Below are 19,340 nucleotides of genomic sequence, written 5' to 3'. Positions count from 1 at the left end.
CTCCACCAGCCTTGCATCTTCTTTACATGATGATGTGCATGGGATGTTTATGATTCAAGTCCCTTTTGAAGCCACAATCAGTGTCGTATTCAGCCTTGATCCTCTTCATAAGGACATCACACCTTTAATTAGCTAAAAGCTACAAATGTGCAGAATAAGACTTGTTGAACTGTCTTTATATGAGGCCTCAAAGAATCCACTGCTTCACTTCAAACCCTTTTAGCACCTTCACTCCAGTCTCTTCTTTAACCTAAAACTTTCCCTATAAAATCATCGTGAATAACGTTTTTTCTTAGAATGAATTAATACTAGTGTATGTTTTATATGGCTTCATGACCCTTGCTGACATCTTTGTGACCTCCCTCCCTCACTTAAATAACAGATTATAGTCACAGTCCAAAAGTCAGCACGAGCACCTCGCATATGGGGAGTAAGGCTAATAAAGACGTGGAGGCTAAAAATATCTGGTGCTAAGCTACTCAAAGTCTGCTGTTGCCCTTTTGACCTGGCAGCATGTACTGTACAGTTCACCGTAGCACTGCAGCTGGATTCGAGCCCTTGGGGAGGAGAGAGGCGCCGCGCATAAAACAGATAGGAAGATGCTCGTAAACGCCGCACTCTACGTGACCTCGGCGGAGATTCAGGAATATCAAGGCGCTCCGCTTCATAATGGAGCGCGAGGATGTGTTTGTTCTTGTTTGTCCTGTCTTGCACATTGATAGCAGCCTTGTTGAAGTAATCAGATTAGTCAGGCGAGGCTGTGCTAAAACTGATCTGCTGCCCACAAGCCTCTTAGTGACATGACTAACGGCACTGACAGAGATCACTTCAAAGCAAGGTCAGATATATAGCCGGCTCAGTTGGGCCACAATACTGACAGCAGGCTTTCAGCACTTCTGACCTGTGATTTGCTCATTATTGTTCAGCCCCAATGTTGTTCACCTGCAGTGTAAACTATAAGCCAGTCATGTCTGTAAAATGTCTGAAGTGACTGATTTGTCTTTGGCCTTTATTACCACATTTTTATACCTAATGCTCAAAATAATGTAATAATGTTCTTTTCTTTAGTGCACATTACAATTAATCTGAATCATGTGTCTATTTTTTTTTTTATTTTTCATTATACATTTCTGTCAGTAGTTTTTTTTCTAATATTGATAAATGACAGTGTTTAATTTCCAATAAATATCTACATATAAAGTAAAATAATAGCAGGGCAGTGATGGCAGACAGGCATTTGCCTTGTCGATGACCTCTCTTAATTAATCATGTTAATTTATTTGGCTGCCTTTCACCATAACATGCACGCAAATGTTTTACAATCAGAGAATCTTCCACTGGAAGGATCTGGGACTGTTACTGTGTTTAAAATGTAATAGCAAACCACTCTGAGAAGTTAGAACTTTATATACGATTACACCTTACACAATTGTTGTTGTAAGTGGAGCTGCCTTAAATACATATGTTAAATACATATATGTATTTAATATTTTTATTTTATTATAATTCATAATTACCGTCATGCATAAATATGTCAATATCAGCATAATATGTCTCCTGTCTCTGTCTGCATCCTGTCCACTGAACCTTCAATAAACACATTCACACAGCTACTCCACACACACCACTTGCATGCACGGATATACAAATATACACACATTAATATGTCCCCACTGAGCTATTTCCCATTGGTCTGTCCTGTAAGGATCCGCAGGGCAGCGCCCTCTGGTGGTTGGAAGTAGTACCTAAAGGTAAAAAGCTCACATGCATGAAACACCCCGTAGACACACACGGGGTGTTTCATGCATGTGAGCTTTTTACCTTTAGGTACTACTTCTAAGTTCTCACACTTAGAACTTAGAACAGTTGGACAATGAAACGTGTCTTCTGTGAAGGTTTAAGGGCTCATTGTAAAAATAATTACTTTTTCTTGTATTTTTTTGTTTAACATTTTAATTTTACATTTATGCTCTTATTTCTGTACTGTCTTTCTTACAGTATGTAAATCTGTGTCCATGCCAAGAGAAATGTCCCATTGTCCATTTAATGTTTAAGGCTAAAAAAATACATGCTTTAATTTTATACCATTACAGGGCTTTGCTTTTAAAACATTTATTTATTTCAATAAAAAATATTTATATGAATAAATAAATATGAATATAAATTTAATTAGAATTATCTTTTTTAAAAAAGCATTCCACAATCAAGGCTAGTCAGACAAATATTTATCTCTTAACTGACAGGCAGCTTCTTCACGTGCAGCCGAGCCGCCAAAACTTCTATCACAATTATTATCATTCTGACATTTAATCTGGAGCTCTTCCCTTTATCCGCGTACAGACGTCGCTCTCCCATGAGTGGATAGGACTGTTTCTGCTGACAGATACTAAGAGCAGCCTTAGGACTTATCAGCCGTCACAAATGCGGCGTCCACAGCCACGTTCTTATTCCTATCTTTATTGCAGCTCTTCAGGAATCACAGATTAGTTAGGCTTCTGTGATTAGGAGCACTGCCCACGTAATGAGGACAGGTTATTTCACTGATGTTGTGACTCCACGCAACCACAGTGTGTGTAAAGGGACACCACGCCAGGTTTATGGCGCACGGATGTCAGTTTACAAGTTTGACAATAAATCACAGAAGTCATTTATAGTAATAGTCACAAAGTGAAAGCATTTGTATAAACAACAGTAAAACCACTGTGAAGCCTCCCCAAACTGTAACACAGGTACAAGTGATGCCTTCAAGGGTACAGCACATTAATAGCATAGTTGTCTTGTCTTAAGACCTAGTGAGTGGCTGAGCTGAATGGGCAGAATTATCACTCTGTGACAGTTTGAAATTAAAGACTGAACTATTTTAATTTCTTAAAAGTTAATCGCAGAGCTCCTGCTGTTCATACAGCCGTGCCTAATAAAGTGGCCAATGTGAGTGACGTGTGAAAGATGAAATGATTTATTGTTTCAGTCGAGATCCATTTTCTGACGCTATCATGTTACTGTACATGATGGGAACAGAGCTGCTCAAACAATGAGCTTAAAGATGCTTTGACTTGCACAGTTCAGCACATGGATGAAAAATACAAAGACTAAAAAGAAACGCTTTGCAGATGCACACTGTGCGTTCTGAAACGTCTTCGTTGGGTCTCCTCATGTTTGACCCATGAATCATACGATCAACGCTCGTCTGCACGGAGCCGTTGAGGTTTAGATCATGGATTTTACAGTCTCTGCTCTTCTGCCAAGTACTTTTTTCACGACAGCAGCAGCAATCGAGAGGTGGAGCAGTGTGGGAGGAGCACGGCACATAAAACACGTTCCCCCCAATATAAAATTGGGAATAACGAACGTCCGAATATTTGTGCATCGTGCTGCAAAGGAAGCTGCTCACTCGGGACCCCTGCTGTGAAATGACCCTCACCGATGTGCTGGCCGCCTCTGGAGGGGCGATTGCTGTTTTCTACCTACTCAGACTAATCTGGACATGTTGGCGAGGACTCCAGGAGTATTTCATATCCAAGCTGTGGAAAGTGGACTTGAGGAGATATGGACGATGGGCAGGTGAGGTCAGAAGCAGCATTTTATCTACTGTAAGACGGAACTTTTAGGTTCAGACATCGTCGTTAACTCGACTTTTATTGACTGAATGTGTTCAGTGCGTGTCCTTGTGTGAGTGTGTGTTTCTGTCGGTACTGGATTTTCCTGAGGCGTGATTAAGGTGAGATTGAGGGGGACTCCTTTCTCTGTGGCAGCGTTAGGTGGATTCTTTTACAGCACCAACCAGCAGGCTTCCCTTCTGTGAAATCTGTTTGATAAGAGACTTGATAAGTTGTTCACATTCTTTCTCGATGGGAGATTTCCGCCCCATTGCCCTGCAGAAACACTTGAGACGACTTAGAAGGCAAAGAGTAATTAAAGACTTTAATTATTGTTTGCAAGTTCCAGTTGCTACAACAATGCAGCTTCTATGACCTTCATGTGTTTTCTCATCAAACAATTGCGGTCACGTTTTCACAAAGGTTTCTTTTATATGGATTTGAGAGTAATAGTGCTACAAAGTGTAACTGAACAGATTTGCTGATTCATCTGCAGATTATTTTGTTGCGTTCTAATAAAGTATTCTTAAATGAAAGTTCCGCTGATTCCTGTTGATTCCACCTGCTTTTGTGTTTGTGCAGTGGTCACCGGTGCCACATCAGGCATCGGCAAAGCTTACGCCGCCGAGGTGAGCATCCTTTCACCTTTCACCATTTATAGCTGACAGCTGGATTTTCAGATTCAGTGCATTAGATGGGAGTCTGACCAGACTGGTCTGTGTGTGTGTGTGTGTGTGTGTGTGTGTGTGTGTGTGTCTGTGTGTCTGTGTGTGTGTGTGCGTGTGTGTGTCCTACCAGCTGGCACAAAGAGGCCTGGATGTTGTTTTAATTAGCCGGTGCGATGAAAAGCTTCGGACTGTTGCCAGAGAAATAGGTGAGTCAAAGAAAAACAATAAGAGAACTGTTTCATTATTGTCATAATAAATGAGAATACAATGTGTGTTGCCACCTTCAGAGGATGAGTATGGACGAAAGACTCGTACCATCCAAGTGGACTTCACCCATGGCCACAGTATTTACCCCTACATCGCCGCAGAGCTCAGAGGCCTGGAGATTGGAATTCTGGGTAACGGGACCCTAGTTAATATTAATGGAGATAATAAGAAAAACACCTAACTCAATATTAACCATGCAGTGTTCTTGCTTTTGTTGAACCCACACAGTCAACAATGTAGGAATGACCTATTCTGATAACTTTGCCTATTTCCTGGAAATACCAGATGCAGAACAGGTCTGTTTTGCATCATAGCAATAATATTCTAGTAACAACACATTGGATGATTTCTTTCATTGACACATTGTGCTTATTCTGACCAGAAAATCACCCAGGTTATCAACTGTAACGTACTGTCTGTCCCTCAGGTGAGATACTGCTCATACGCAACACTTACTGAGCTACTGCTGACTTTCATTTCTAATTGTAATTCCTTAAATTATCAGATGACCAGGATGGTTCTTCCGGGCATGATAGAAAGGTATTTTCACACAAGCATTCAGAGGTTTAAGGTGGATATGAGACACCAATAGTTTATTTACTTTATAGTAGAAACTGGATGTTTAACCAGGCAGAAGGTTCCATACATGTACATTTCCTTGCCTTTGAACGCAATGACCCGGGTCAAGCGTTTTAGGTTTCCTGCCACAAGTTTCTCACAATAGTTTGATGGAATTTTTGGCTCATTCTTCCTGACAGAACTGGTTTAACTGGGTCAGGTTTGGGCCAGGCCACCTTTGCCCGCACATGCCTGTTCAATTAAATGTTTTATAGGATTGAGATACAGGCTTTGTGATGGTTACTGCAGAAAATGAACTATGCACATTTAAGCTGTGCATCAGTCGCTTCCGCAGCAAAACGCTCCTTGTGCATGTGTGTAATTTTGTTGATTCTTCCTCTCTGAGTGAACTTGAGCCCACATCCGTACTCGTCTCACCATGTTTCACCTCCATCTCCTCCTCAGAGGCACAGGGCTCATCATCAACATCTCCTCCCAAGTGGGCGTCCATCCTCAGCCTTTGCTGTCCCTTTATTCTTCCACCAAGGTACTTGCTCATCTGTGATGTATATTGTGTGTAGGTGCTGTACTGTATGTTACATTTACAGCAGGGTGACATGCACACGTTTACTCATGAGACATGTTTTTATGCTCTTCACTCTCCCGTTATAGAGTTTTGTGACCTATTTCTCCCAGTGTCTGCATGCAGAGTACAAGTCAAAGGGAATTACTGTCCAGGTACATTTTACAGTACATTAGTCATTAGTGGCAAAATGTGTGAGTATGCAAAGTAAAGTTCAGCTACTGTTTCCCAGTGCGTGGCCCCCTTCATGGTGTCTACTAACATGACGAAGAACATGAAGGCCAGCTGCTTGATCAGGAGCGCTGCCGGGTTCGTCCACGAGGCTTTGAACACGGTGGGTTACACCAGCTACGCCAGCGGCTGCCTGTCCCACGCCCTCCAGGTCAGAAACCAGAGATCCCGTTCGCGTTCTCAGCTCCGGCCGTGTCTCCTCAACATCCACCCTTCTCTTCCCCGTTGTCCCACAGAGCGCGGCTATCGCCGTGTTCCTGCCTGATGCAATCCGCATGTCTTCATTCTTCATGAAGAAGATGCAAACCATGGCGGAAATGAGTCAGAAAGTCAGAGGAAAAGAAGAATAACCGGCATCTGCGTCTGCACAGACACTCGAGTTTACTATAAAACAAGATTACCATAAATGTCACAGCATTATAGTTATCTCTGCTCTCTCCTCCAGACATTTTGTAGAAGAGTCTTTCATAGAGCCATAGGAAGCAAGTTAAAATATGGTCACAATAAGACAAGAGAATGTATTTGTATTGTTATTTATAGTATTTTACTTTATAGCTCTATAGGGATAATCCTACTTCACTGTAATATATACAAAATATCAATACAAGATGCATTGAGCATGGATTTAATCCTATGGTGACAAACATCTGCAGCAATAAAGCTTTTTAATGGATCAGCAAACACAAGGCTGAAGATTACACAAGATCACACAAGCTGGTATTTCAGCATCTTTATGCTCTTGTAAAAGATAAAAGGATTTATTTGTAATAAACAATAGATTAAAAAAGGTGGGGTAATATTTTATTGGCTGTTAATATGGTGAATTTAGTGTTGAGTAAAAATGTGATAGCTGGTTTCAGTCGGGCTAAAAAGACTCCTTTCTGCCCAAGTGAGAAGATGTTAGGACGAGATCACGTGTAGCAAAAGCTTCCCTTTGTGAAAAGCGAACACATATAAACACTTTATGTTGAGTGCATGAGAAAAAAAATTCTAAGGCCAGTGCGATTAAAGAACAAAACGTATTTGAGCCACTTAGACCAGCAACCAGTAGAAATGTAGCAGAAATCATTGAGCAGAACAATTACTGCAATATACATAAACACAAAGTTAGTAACCGCTTTGCTTATTTGACACATAGTTTCGTTTAATGAATGTATATGAGAGGACACAACATAAAACATGGACACAGACTCAGCAATCGCTCGATCTTTAAGCTTGATAAGAGAAAACTAAGCAAATGGTCAAAAACCAGTATGAGCTGAGAGCACAGTGACCGGTGCTACACACTGTGCAAAACATCCCCCTCCCGATATATTACTGTATGAGCTAATTTACAGTACATTTAAATAAGCAGCCATGACACTCAGTGAGGAAACATGAAGGAAACTCCCGTGCTCAGAGATCAGTGTAGGTGACCGGCGTGACCCCGTGGATCAGCAGAGTGGGTCCTAAACCGCTGGTCAGCGCGTCCAGCTGGTCGATGTACTGCTGTGACTGGCTGCGCTCAGCGGGGGGCCGCGGCAGGTACAGGAAGCGAACTGCAGCCTGCGAGCTGTGCTCCACCAACATACAGTTCACCGCCGACGCGAAGCCATCATCCCGAACCCCCGTCGGCTCCGCATGGCGCCGCTCCACCACCGAGTCCCACGGCACGATCTTTATGGACGCCCTGATCCTCAGCTTCCGCAGCAGCTCTCGGAAGGTCTCCTCGTTCACCACCCATCCCTGGTCCCCGGACTCGGTCTGCACGTTCAGGAAGATCCGCATCCTCGCGTGGCGCCACCTGCTGGACATGTTGAGCACGCAGGCCATCTGCAGCAGGAAGAGGCTGCACACGTCCTCGTAGCCGCCGCTGCTCGGCTGCAGCAGGTTGAGGGGCCACACGTCTATCGTCCGCTCAGAGCCGTCCACCTTGCTGTCTTTGCCCTCGCCCTCCAGCTGGAAGAAGTAGCGGCCCAGGCACACGTTCTTGTTCATTTTGAGGGCATCGGAGATGATGCCGACGTACTCCTCGGGCGAGAGCCAGCGCGGGCTCTCCACGTGCCGGACCGGTGGGAAATGCGCCTGCAACGAGGGCAAGTCCACCCCAAAGTTATATTCGCCCTCGCTGCCTTGCTTCTTGGACGAGTCACAGAACGCGCGATCTTGCAGGAAAAAGTCTTCGGGAGTGGAGCCGTCATAGAAACCCAAGATCAGCGTGTTGGGCTTCATGCCACCTGGTAGAGAGAAAGGAGCAAAGCGGAACAGGAAGTAAGAGTCACCGAGTGCAGACACCTGCAGGATGCGGGAGGGGATGGGAGGAATCGGAGCTTACCCAGGCCTGTGATGCGCAGCAGGTGCTGTGTTCCCTGTCGGACGGAGGGAGACAGCGTCAGGTCTACGAAGGCCTTCACCCCGAGTTTATCCACCAGGCTCAGCCAGAAGTTATACTGCTGCTGGACCGGGTCCGACGGCAGCGAGTCTAAAACACACGACAGGCAGAATTAATAATGGGATTTTAATTCTAAGCCGATGCAATGCTTCCTACTGTCCACCAGGGGGAGAGAAGCGTGTCTGTATGCGACAAACGGTTACCCAGGTCTCCCAGCTGTACGTGGCCCAGCACATACAGCCCTCCCTTCTTCAGCTGGTTCACGAACAGGATGAGCTGACAGGAAGAGCGCGGGTTGGCCACCATCAGCAGCACCTGCGGCCTCCAGAACTTCACGTGGTCCTTCCTCACGTCCAGCATCAGCAGATACTTACGCACCTAAGCACGAGAGGCAGCAACAGAGAAGAACGTGTGGGCTGCTGAGGTGTGGGACCTTGTGGGCGCTCTCGCCCGCCTCGGGCCACTTTGAATACCTGGTGGAAGATGAGAGCCTGGCTGATGTAGCCCCAGCTGCTGGTCGGCGAGCGGAAGTGGAGGAAGAGCAGCAGCAGCAACAGGAGGACGATGCTGCCCGAGGAGTAGACGGGGTTGATGACGAACATCATGACCAAGCAGCTCAGGATCCCGAGCAGGCAGGTGTGCCAGGAGAAGAGCTGGAAGGTGGGTCTGGACGGCAGACAGACGAGGGAAGCAACGCCATCGAAAGGATGTCACATTAAAAACCACTGATCTGTTGTTACCTGAAATTTGGTGCGGACGCCCACTCCAGAGCCAAACAGGCCAAGTCAACCGCAGCATAGGCGAGCAGGTAGAAGACAGTGACCAGGCTCGCTACTGCGTTCAGGTGACCTGCGAACACCACGCACTGACAGACAAACAGTAGTTAAAGGTCTAAAAGGGGAGGGCCCCACGCGCTGGACCGCCACCCACCTGCGCCAGGCCCCACGTGTACAGCACCGCCACCCAAGGGTTCCCCGAGCTGGACGTGACCGCAGCCGGCGCCAACGGCAGACCTGTGCAAGAAGGAGAGACTCTTAGGGATCGGCTCAGAACTTGAGGAACGGCCCAGGTGGAAATTCGACTTTACCAAAGAGGTGGTCCAGAGCGAGAGCGTGGAGGATACGAGACGCTCCGATCATGGCGCACATGGCGGCCGACAGGGACGCGCAGTAAATCCCAATGGTGACGAACAGTGACCAGATGTTGATCTTCTGGAAGAACCCGTAGTCCTGAATCAACAGGGTCCTACGGGAAAAAAACAAAACAGACATTGGCGTCATCGCCACAACTGCCGAATCTGACGTTGAGGAGATACGGGTTGTTTCACACCTGTCACACGTGGCGCTGACCATGATGAAGAGCAGGACGTAAACAATGAAGGTGTAGAAGACGGCGGCGATGGTGCCTTTGGGGATGGACACGCTCGGAGTCTTCAGCTCCCCTGAAGGAGACACGAAGACAGACATGCATCAGACCTGACCAGAAGGTTCCCACTGTAATGCGAGGCGCTGTATTATGGCAACAAGCGCTCACCTGACATGTTGGCTCCGGCCATGATCCCCGTGCAGCTCGTGAACATGACGGCAAACACGGTGGCAAAAGACATGACGGAGCCGGTGCTGTAGTCCAGCGAGTATCCGGCTGAAGAGAAAACGAGGAACGAGAGCAGAACCGCTAAACACGCTGTCGATATTTACAGTACAAGCCTCACGCTGCTTTGCTTTCACATCCCCTCGAGGGCCCGCCGGCACTCACAGCCCAGGTTGCTCCTCAGGGTGGCGCCGCTGAAGCCCGTGTAGCTGGCGTTGTAGCGGCTGGTCTGGTTGCCGGGGCCCCGGTGGGCGATGACGAAGACCTGCGGCCGCACCGCCACGAAGCTGACGAAGACGGACAGCAGCGAGACGGTGACCACCAGCAGGATGACGAAGGCCGTGCGGGAGTAGATGTGAGCGCCCACCAGGCACACGAGCAGACAGAGCAGGAGGACCACGGAGGAGTAGAGCACCGTGTACCAGTAGCCCTGAGGGAGCACCCGCACGCCCCCCGACACCGAGGACTCTACGGCAGAGGAGACGCGGGACATGACGTCACAGTGCGGGGGACAGTCGCGGAGTTATGGCTGGAAACAAGCGGAACCGCACCAGGATCTGAGCCAAATACATCAAGAACGGCCTCCACGAGACCGAGGACGTATTCTCCACATGCGAACACCTTGGCCAGGAAGAACATGAGACCGATGCTTCCTCCGAACTCCGGGCCCAAAGATCGACTTATCATGTCTGCTCACGTCGGGTCAAGGCTGGAAACAGTCAAGGACGAAGGGAACCTCCTGAAAACACGGTGATGTAAGGATACAGTAGGCTCCACCGCCTTGGATAGCGCCGTTGGTGGAAATGGCACAGATGGAGAGGATTGTGAGGGATATGATGGTATAAGCTACAACCACCATTACGAGACCCTGTAACAGCCCCGCGTGGCCGACCACGAACCCTACGAGAGAGAGAGGTCACACCCGCGTCAGTCACTGGAGCCCAATGACTCAGCGCGGCCACGTCAAAGCACAGCTCACCCGTCCTGAGGAACAGGACGATGCTGAACATGGAGAGGACGGTCGGCACCATCACCCCGAAGAAGGTGTTGAGCTTTCGGGGGTCTTTAGTCGCCGCGTCGGCGTCGGCGCCGCATGTCACCGCGGCGATGGAGAGGCCGCACATCCCCGAGGAGATGAGGGGCGTGTGTTCGTTCGACATGACTGACAGGCTGTGGAGAAAAAGGTGACCTATGAATGGATGGGAATACTCAGTAAACCCTTGGTTTGTATGTTTGGAATGTGGGCAATATTGAAGTCCGAACACACTTTTTCCAGTCAAGGTCAGTTTCAGTATGAAGATAAATCCAATAGATTCAACAGAAGTCATTCCACACAGTGGCCTCTTGCTCCACTGCAGCCTCGGGCGACTGTAGCATGACTGATCTGGACCGTGCCCTTAGTTCTAACCCGCTGTCGGCCCAGACTCTCGCCACGACCCACAACACTAAAACACGAGACTGAGCGCTGGGCCGGGCCATGTGTGAGCGTGTGACTCACTCCCCTCTAATAAGGGAGGCTCACACCTCCGCTTGGTATTCGGAGTCAGGTGATTCACAGAGGGCTGTTTCTGCACGACTTGACTCAGAGGAGACATGTCAGCTGAGCAGCCCGTCGCTCTGTGAGCGGGTCATCCTGTACTTCTCCAATGCCAGCATTCAGCTACGTTGTGCTTTCTTACATTTTACAGGAGTCACAGTAGCCTGATAATACTAAAACTAAAAGCTAAAAAAGAGTCATGTGAATATAAAGGAGTAGTAATGGGAGGGTTGAGCAGATCTTCTTTTGGCTTTTAACCTGCTTCTTATTGATCGCTGGCAGATGAAAAGCTCATGAAGCAGATTAATTGATTGTTCTGTGAATTCTGAGCTTTTATTTTTAATGCCGCTCATAGTCACAGACCTCCTGTAATTTATCATCAAACAGGAAAGTCGAATGCTCAGTGAGAGCAGAACACAGAGCTCTACTTCCTGTTTTGCTGATGCTCATTGATCCTCTCTGCGGGATGCTGTGCGTGACGCACGCAGCATGTTCCTGATGTTGCTGCAGACCGCCTGAACCTAACAGAAAGGCCCTTGAAGGTCCCCGGACCGTACTTTACAAACCACCTAGGTACCAAAATAAAGCACCTTTTCCGTCGCACTTGAGGGTGGAGAAAATGCGCCACAAAAACTTTACGTGTGCAAAGATCTAAACAATGCGCAACATCTGCAGCTGCTAATTGTCCGTTGACGCGCGGAGGCTCAGGAAGTGGTCCGCCCGGCGGTAATAAAACGACGCACCCCCGAGTGTGTGGAAGTGCTCCGGCTCTGCCTCACAGCAGCATCCACAGTATTCGCGACCGCACGCGCCTGGTGACGTGCAGGATCCCAAGAGAAACACGGAACTCACCTCTCCGAGCCCCACGTCTGCTCAGTCCCCCGCTTCCGGCTCGCAGCGCGTCCCGTCGGCGATCAGCTGAGCGCTGCCTGTCCCAGCGGCGCGTCTCTGCCGGAAGGCGTCCCGGGTCGCATGCGCCGCACACGGTCCGATGTAGACGAGACGTGCCGAGCCGGCGGATCAAACTAAAGTGTGTCGCGAGTTGGATGCTGTGAAAGAGGCGCTGCCCAATAACAACACTGCGCCCGTGACACGCCTCGCGCCCGTTATTTGCTCGCACACGTCACGGGACAGCGCTCATGTGACTGACTACCGCGATGGGCCACGCCACAAATACTCAATTGTGATAGCCACGCCCCCTTTTGGCAGGCTAATCACGTGCTAGTCCCGGCGATGACTTATCAACACAACAACACAACGCCGTGACCTTAGCTGTCACTCTGTTGCACCATGAACCTGCGTGCATGCACATGTTGTACTGTTATGAGCATCAGGCGCTGATGTAACGTTGTACTGTAGCCTGGACTGTAGTTATTACGTCCACCCACCAGGGGGCGCTATTGTGCCTGAACAACGAGTTCTAATTCATATCTTAAACTTATCTAATGAAATGGCTGGAAACATTCACCTGTTGGCACATCTGAAGGATCCGGCTGATGTAACTTATTTCATTTGTGCTAATATGTAAAGAATAAGCCTCAAAAATACATCTGAGCTCATTTGATCTCTTCAGTGAAGCATGTAGCTGCTTCAAGCTTCATCATCGGCCATGAAACATGCTCAGGCCTGTTATAAATGTAAAGTTAATTTCTCTTTGAAACGCTTTGTCGTGCGCTCAGACTGACACGAGATAATTAAGGGAACACTGGACTTGATCGCGGTTCCTCCTCAGTAGATGTAAAGGATAAATGTGACCATGTGACGTGATGTCAGCCCCACGGAGCGCACGGGGTGTATAATATTTAATAGCTGGGTGTGGTGGCAGCATGCTTCGTGAACGCTCACCGTGTGATCCGGCGGCTCGTTTATGAATAATGGGATTCAGGGAAAACAGGAACCGCGGGGGAAACTGACCAGCGAGGGCGCCTCTCTATTCAGTCCAGCTACAAATTTCATATTTTTACAGCCAGGTGATTTTTTTTTAAATCGTTTCTTTATTCCTGGACGGTACGAGGCACTTATCAGATTGTACTCAGTAATTCCGCGGTGCCTCGGAGGCGGCGGTCCTGATGAAGTGTCGGCAGAGGGAGGAGGAAACCGAGGAGAGGAAGGAAACGAGGATAACGTCACAAAAAAGCAGAATCGGGGAGTAACGGGCTGTGTAGTGTTTAATGGACAATCCTTGATGCGGCCGGGTCCGAGCTGGGGCTAATTGCGTTCGTTTACCCGGCGCCGGATAAAGATGCTTTTGTTCACTCGTCGGGCGTAAAAAAAGCGCAAAGCATTCGGCATTTGAGGAAGCGACAGCGCGGCGGCAAATTCCCATCTTTTTCCGCTCTTCTACCAAAGCAGAGACATGGAAATGCGTGCACCCCTCCTACATTTGACTGTTTACTGAAGGATTTAACCTAATCGTGACACGCCAGTGGATCAACCCCTGCAGCCCAGTGCGTTTAATGAGCGGCAGAGACGTATAGACGGCGCCGCCGCTGGATTCTGAGGACGTCGCTTTTCCTTTTGCTTTTCGAAACACACTCGGCAGAACCATCGGGAGAATTAACAGGTAGCCACCCATTATGAAACGCTGACAGCGGCCGCGGGCCTGCCCGCGGAGTGTAAGATGGCTGAGGGGGGGTGATGTGCCTATTCACGGCAGCATTTCCACTGAATTAATTGAGCTACATCCGCATTTTAGGCGCCCAGTGTCTGACAGAAGAGCTGGGCCTTGATCGGCCACTCAGCGCGGATCAACCCGTGCCGTCGCCTGCGTCCACGGCCTCTCCGTTGAACGCGCCGGGCGTTTCTAATTGCCGTAGACGCTTGAATGAGTGGAGTAGATGGGTACATGTGGCGTCCACGGGTCCGTACTGCGGCTTTGATTGCAGGCCGGGCCTGCGTGGGTAAGCGCCGGGCGCGAGCGGGAGCCGCGCGTTTTGCGCCGTCAAACGCGCAGAGGCTGTGCGGGCGCCGCGCTCTCCCACGGCCGCAGATGCGGCGACGCCACGGCGGCCGTGGATGTGCCTCGGTCGCAGGGTGGGGTCACTTGAACGCTGCTCACACGTCGAGGCAGGGGGACCTCCGCTTGGCCTCGCCTCCATCCTCCCCTCCAGCAGCAGCGGCAGCGTCCAGGAGGAGGCTGCCGCTGCGAGGCCACGCGTCAGTGCAGGTGGACCCCTGCGCTCGTGCTCCGCTGACTGACTTTGTCCGACATCGGCCTCTTCTGCAGTCGATGCTGGCAGGTGACAAAAACGTGCGTCCGAGCGTCCGCTTGGCCACAGCACGAGCTCCGGGGGTTCATTGAAATCGCTCCACAAATGCAAATGCAGGGTGTGCGTTGGATTGTGTAACGGTGCGGCTACAGTATCGGTATCAGGAAATGCTGATTCCTACGGTTGCAGCGTGCGTGACCTCAGGTGGCCCACAGCTGAAGGACACCGTGGTCTGCCGTGGACGTGTTTACCTTTCAGGACTGGGGGAGGCTCAGTGGAGCGCCGTTTAAAATGACTCCATGTATGTGCACAGGCTACAGGTTCTGCTCAGTATCGGCTGCTCAGTAGCAGCTTAGTCATTACAGATTATTCTCTGGAGTTAAACCAGGCATGGTTGCACGGCCATAAACAGATTATGAGGCTTTTTCTCACTGTGTGGGTTCAGTAAACCTAACAGATTAAAATGCATGTTTGTCATTATAATATTGCTTTCCTCACATCGGGCACCCAGCATTATTTAAGTGAGTTACTGTTTTCAATTGATTCCTATCTGATGAAAGTGGAGTTGTGGATTACTGGATTAAAAACACTCAGCCTCGCTTATAATAATAATAATAATAATAATAATAATAATAATAATAATAATAATAATAATAATAATGGTTTTATGATGAGTCTGATGTGTGAAGTTGTCCTCCAACCATCAGGTGACGCCTGAACAAAGCCAAAATGAGTGAGCTGGAGCAGCTTCGCCAGGAGGCAGAGCAGCTTAGGAACCAAATAAGAGTAAGTGAACGCCCGCCTGACTGACACGCGGACGCGTTCACCTCTGGTGCCATGTCTGCCCCTGCTGTAACATTGTGCTCCGTGTCCATCAGGATGCCAGGAAGGCGTGTGGAGATTCCACCCTGACGCAGGTACGTGCGCGTTCTGCGTACGACTGTTACGGCCGCTGCCGGGACCCGTGACCTTTTCATTCGTGGCGTCGGTTTGGCAGAGGGCGTGATGAATTATTGATGCTTTGTGCGTGTGGCCGTTTAATGCAGCGCGCTTCTTCCACCCAGATAACTGCCGGTCTGGATCCTGTGGGGCGGATTCAGATGCGGACGCGACGCACCCTCCGCGGACACCTCGCCAAGATCTACGCCATGCACTGGGGCTCGGACTCCAGGTGGGTCCATACGGTACCACGCATGATGATGCTGATGTGCTGAACACCTCAGCTCCTGGTGATCAGAGATGATGATTTTAAATGAACATAAGCCTATGTTGGTGTGTCCGTACAGGCTTCTGGTTAGTGCCTCACAAGATGGAAAGCTCATCATCTGGGACAGCTACACCACCAACAAGGTAGCACCGCTTCATGCTCCACCCGCTGCTCTGGCCTACTGTACTGTACGCAGGCCAACGTGTTCACGTTTCCTCCTCCTCACCTCCAGATCCACGCCATCCCCCTGCGCTCCTCCTGGGTGATGACCTGCGCGTACGCCCCGTCCGGGAACTACGTGGCGTGCGGCGGCCTCGACAACATCTGCTCCATCTACTGCTTGAAGACGCGCGAGGGCAACGTGAGGGTCAGCAGGGAACTCCCGGGCCACACAGGTGATGGAGCGGCAGATGCTGCGTTGACCGAGCTGGCGTTGGATCATTATTTCTTTTTCTTCAGTTTGATGTCCTCGCTTAAATCCCTCTAAACAGGGTCAACATCCTTCTGAAGTAGATTTATTTTTGCATTTAGTCCTGTATTTAATCCAATTCCCCTTCCTGTTTTCTCAGGTTATCTGTCATGTTGCCGCTTCATTGATGACAATCAAATCATCACGAGTTCAGGAGACACCACATGGTGAGACACGCAGGTCAGCGCACGCATCCCTGCGCCTAAATGCACCTAACCCCTGTGCCCCCCCCTCCCCCTCCCCCCAGTGCCCTGTGGGACATCGAGACGAGTCAGCAGACCACGGTTTTCTCAGGCCACACCGGCGACGTCATGAGCCTGTCCCTGTCGCCCGACCTGCGCACCTTCGTGTCCGGGGCCTGCGACGCCTCGGTCAAACTGTGGGACATCAGGGACAGCATGTGCCGGCAGACCTTCACGGGCCACGAGTCGGACATCAACGCCATCTGCGTGAGTACGAGCGGCCGCGGGGGGCCCTGCGCTCATCCGTTCACGCTCGCCGCCGAGACGCCGCGCCTGTGACCGTGCCTGCGCTCCCTCTGCAGTTCTTCCCCAACGGCAGCGCCTTCGCCACCGGCTCCGACGACGCCACCTGCCGGCTGTTCGACCTCCGCGCCGACCAGGAGCTCAGCCTCTACTGCCACGACAACATCATCTGCGGGATCACCTCCGTGGCGTTCTCGCGCTCCGGCCGCCTGCTGCTGGCGGGCTACGACGACTTCAACTGCAACATCTGGGACGCCATGAAGGGGGACAGAGCAGGTTGGTGGAAGGAAGGGGGAGGAGAGAGCGTCTGATACACGGCTGTGGATTTAGGAGCATATGCTGAGAATACAGAGCCGGAGAGTTCCCACGTGTGATGTCCCCAGATAAGCGCCAGGTCGCGGCGCTCGGCGTTTCTCCTTCTTACTTTCAGGGCAGGAACGTTTCACAGTAACAAGTCTCCCTTTGTTTTGCCCTCCTGCAGGAGTCCTGGCCGGTCATGACAATCGCGTGAGCTGCCTCGGCGTGACGGATGACGGCATGGCGGTGTGCACCGGATCCTGGGACAGCTTCCTAAAGATCTGGAACTGAGCCATGCACATCAGCACCCAAACGCACGCACACACACACACACACACACGCACACACACACACACGCACACGCACACGCACGCACACGCACACGCACACACACACACACACACACACACACACACACACACACACACACACACACACACACCGTCTGACAGACACGGCTCCGATCCTGGGACACGGTTTGCACCCTGTATTCACACTGTATGTAAGAATCAAAAGACAAACTACAACATTGTACTGTACATAATATATAGGACTTACAGTAGGTATGAGTTTACACAAAACACACACGCCACACGCTGTACGCAGGACAAGGTGACACGAGACCTGAACACAGACCCACACTACATACAGTGCACAGTAATAAGACTACGGAGGTGCGCACACAAACAAACAAACACACACACATCCTTGCGGTGCTATAAAAGTGGGGCCCCACCATTGACATAATGCCTTCCACAGCCACTTACTCTAACCATCACTACTAAAGGCAGACGTCTAACCTTTGCTCTAATCCGAACCAACTTCTAACCTTAGCCCTAAAATCACACCTTGACCCTCAAAAAGGCCTTTAAAGTTGTGGGGCCCAGACAAAGGTCCCCACAAGTGACCATAGGGCCCCACTTAGGTAGGAAAAAAGGATTTTGGGCCCTACTTTAATGTAACTGCAAGTACACACACACACACACACACACACACACACACACACACACACACGCCTATACAGTTAGGTCCATAAATAATGGAACAAAGTTTATTGGAATTTCTTCTCCATACACCACCACAATGAGCATGTCCCCAACTTACAGCTCTAATTCAAAGATGAATTAACAAAGCAGGTAAGAGGTGACACCTGTGTAGGCAATGACTGTAAGGAGTTCATGAGCTTTACTCTGAAGGCAGATGCAGTAAAAGCCTGGTTGCTGCTGTTCATGGCTGACTCCAAATGAAATGATTGTTGATTGTTGAAATGAAGGTAATAACTGTCGGTGGGTCACATTCAGTGTGGTGGTGTACAGAGATGTGGAATGGTACACGCCACTAATACCTGAAGCCTTTTAAAACACACACACACACACACACACACACACACACACACACACACACACACACACACACACACACACACACACACACACACACACACCTTTTCCTGAGTCACTGCTCCTCGAGTTAAGCAGGGCAGAAGTTGACAGTTTTGTCTTTGTTTACAATGAAGTCTTAAATGCACTTTGGGTTTTCTGTACTATTTTTGTCTCCGTACCACACGTCATCTCAGCCATGAGTCCATTAACACTGAAGAGCCCACCTGCCCCAGATGGAGGGCAGGTGGGCAGGAGTCCAAGGAAAATATCAGCTACAGTAGTCACTGTTTTTATAGAGACATACCCCCAAATACAGTGCACCTCTTCTGAAGGGTCTTTTGTTGTTCGTTTCTACTTTTGACTTTTCTTTTATTCATGTTCTCCCTGTGTGCCTCAGATACACTTAAGGATTATTACTAGAAGATATTGATAGTTAAGTAAAAACACCTGAGATTGAGATGCTGGGTGAAAATCAAACGCATTATGAAACTCAACCTACTAAAGCAGGAGCCACTATTCGTATGTTGGCTCTGTCGGCGTATTATCTGGACATTATGATGGTATAATTGTACATAAAAAATAAAGTAATAGCCTCTTCTCCTGCCAGTTATTGTGTGTCTTAATTTAACGAACTACATGTGCATTCAGGTGTTCATGTCACAGCAACATTGAACATCATACAAACATCTTTCCTTATTACTCTTAATTGAAATTTTTGATCTTGACTGGCGTTCTCGCCTTTGTCCACCAGGGGGCGCTGCAGCTCATTTATCATCGCCGGTTTTTAGAGTACACTACAGCGCCATCATATGATGAAATACTGAACTACACCAGTAAATACGTTAACATACGAGAGTCATGCTGTCATAAAACAGACAATAAATGAATGA

The 19,340-nt window shown here is 49.1% G+C and overlaps 3 protein-coding genes across 4 annotated transcripts; 2 read left to right on the top strand and 1 right to left on the bottom strand.

Annotated features, from left to right (window-relative positions):
- Nucleotides 1–3,323: 3,323 nt before the first annotated feature.
- On the top strand, nt 3,324–6,348 carry hsd20b2 (hydroxysteroid (20-beta) dehydrogenase 2). Its single transcript, XM_029174230.3, has 11 exons — nt 3,324–3,561; nt 4,179–4,225; nt 4,395–4,470; nt 4,552–4,662; nt 4,760–4,827; nt 4,914–4,958; nt 5,037–5,071; nt 5,555–5,636; nt 5,762–5,827; nt 5,905–6,054; nt 6,140–6,348. Exons 1-11 carry the CDS (start codon nt 3,411–3,413, stop codon nt 6,251–6,253), a joined length of 945 nt encoding a protein of 314 aa, XP_029030063.1. The 5' UTR covers nt 3,324–3,410; the 3' UTR covers nt 6,254–6,348.
- A 339-nt stretch (nt 6,349–6,687) lies between these two features.
- Nucleotides 6,688–12,548, bottom strand: slc12a9 (solute carrier family 12 member 9). Its single transcript, XM_029174228.3, has 14 exons — nt 12,254–12,548; nt 10,844–11,034; nt 10,630–10,764; nt 10,416–10,553; nt 10,030–10,332; nt 9,808–9,915; nt 9,604–9,715; nt 9,362–9,519; nt 9,205–9,287; nt 9,015–9,139; nt 8,748–8,940; nt 8,478–8,652; nt 8,218–8,364; nt 6,688–8,119 (listed from the first exon to the last, which is right to left on the bottom strand). The coding sequence occupies exons 2-14, from the start codon at nt 11,022–11,024 to the stop codon at nt 7,299–7,301; spliced, it is 2,679 nt and encodes an 892-aa protein (XP_029030061.1). The 5' UTR covers nt 11,025–11,034; nt 12,254–12,548; the 3' UTR covers nt 6,688–7,298.
- A 658-nt stretch (nt 12,549–13,206) lies between these two features.
- gnb2 (guanine nucleotide binding protein (G protein), beta polypeptide 2) lies at nt 13,207–19,056 on the top strand. Of its 2 annotated transcripts, none has more exons than XM_029172699.3 (10): nt 13,207–13,371; nt 15,318–15,396; nt 15,489–15,527; nt 15,675–15,781; nt 15,897–15,960; nt 16,050–16,212; nt 16,387–16,453; nt 16,534–16,735; nt 16,831–17,047; nt 17,253–19,056. In XM_029172699.3, exons 2-10 carry the CDS (start codon nt 15,340–15,342, stop codon nt 17,357–17,359), a joined length of 1,023 nt encoding a protein of 340 aa, XP_029028532.1. In that variant the 5' UTR covers nt 13,207–13,371; nt 15,318–15,339; the 3' UTR covers nt 17,360–19,056. The 2 variants fall into 2 exon arrangements, with proteins under 2 accessions (XP_029028532.1, XP_029028531.1); XM_029172698.3 differs by lacking the exon at nt 13,207–13,371 and adding an exon at nt 13,384–13,964.
- The last annotated feature ends 284 nt before the right edge of the window (nt 19,057–19,340 follow it).

The sequence above is a fragment of the Betta splendens genome, chromosome 14 (assembly GCF_900634795.4).
Source record: "Betta splendens chromosome 14, fBetSpl5.4, whole genome shotgun sequence".
In the NCBI taxonomy this organism is placed as follows: domain Eukaryota; kingdom Metazoa; phylum Chordata; class Actinopteri; order Anabantiformes; family Osphronemidae; genus Betta; species Betta splendens.
The sequence above is the reverse complement of the archived record's forward strand: the minus strand, read 5'-3'. Positions and strand labels throughout refer to the sequence as shown.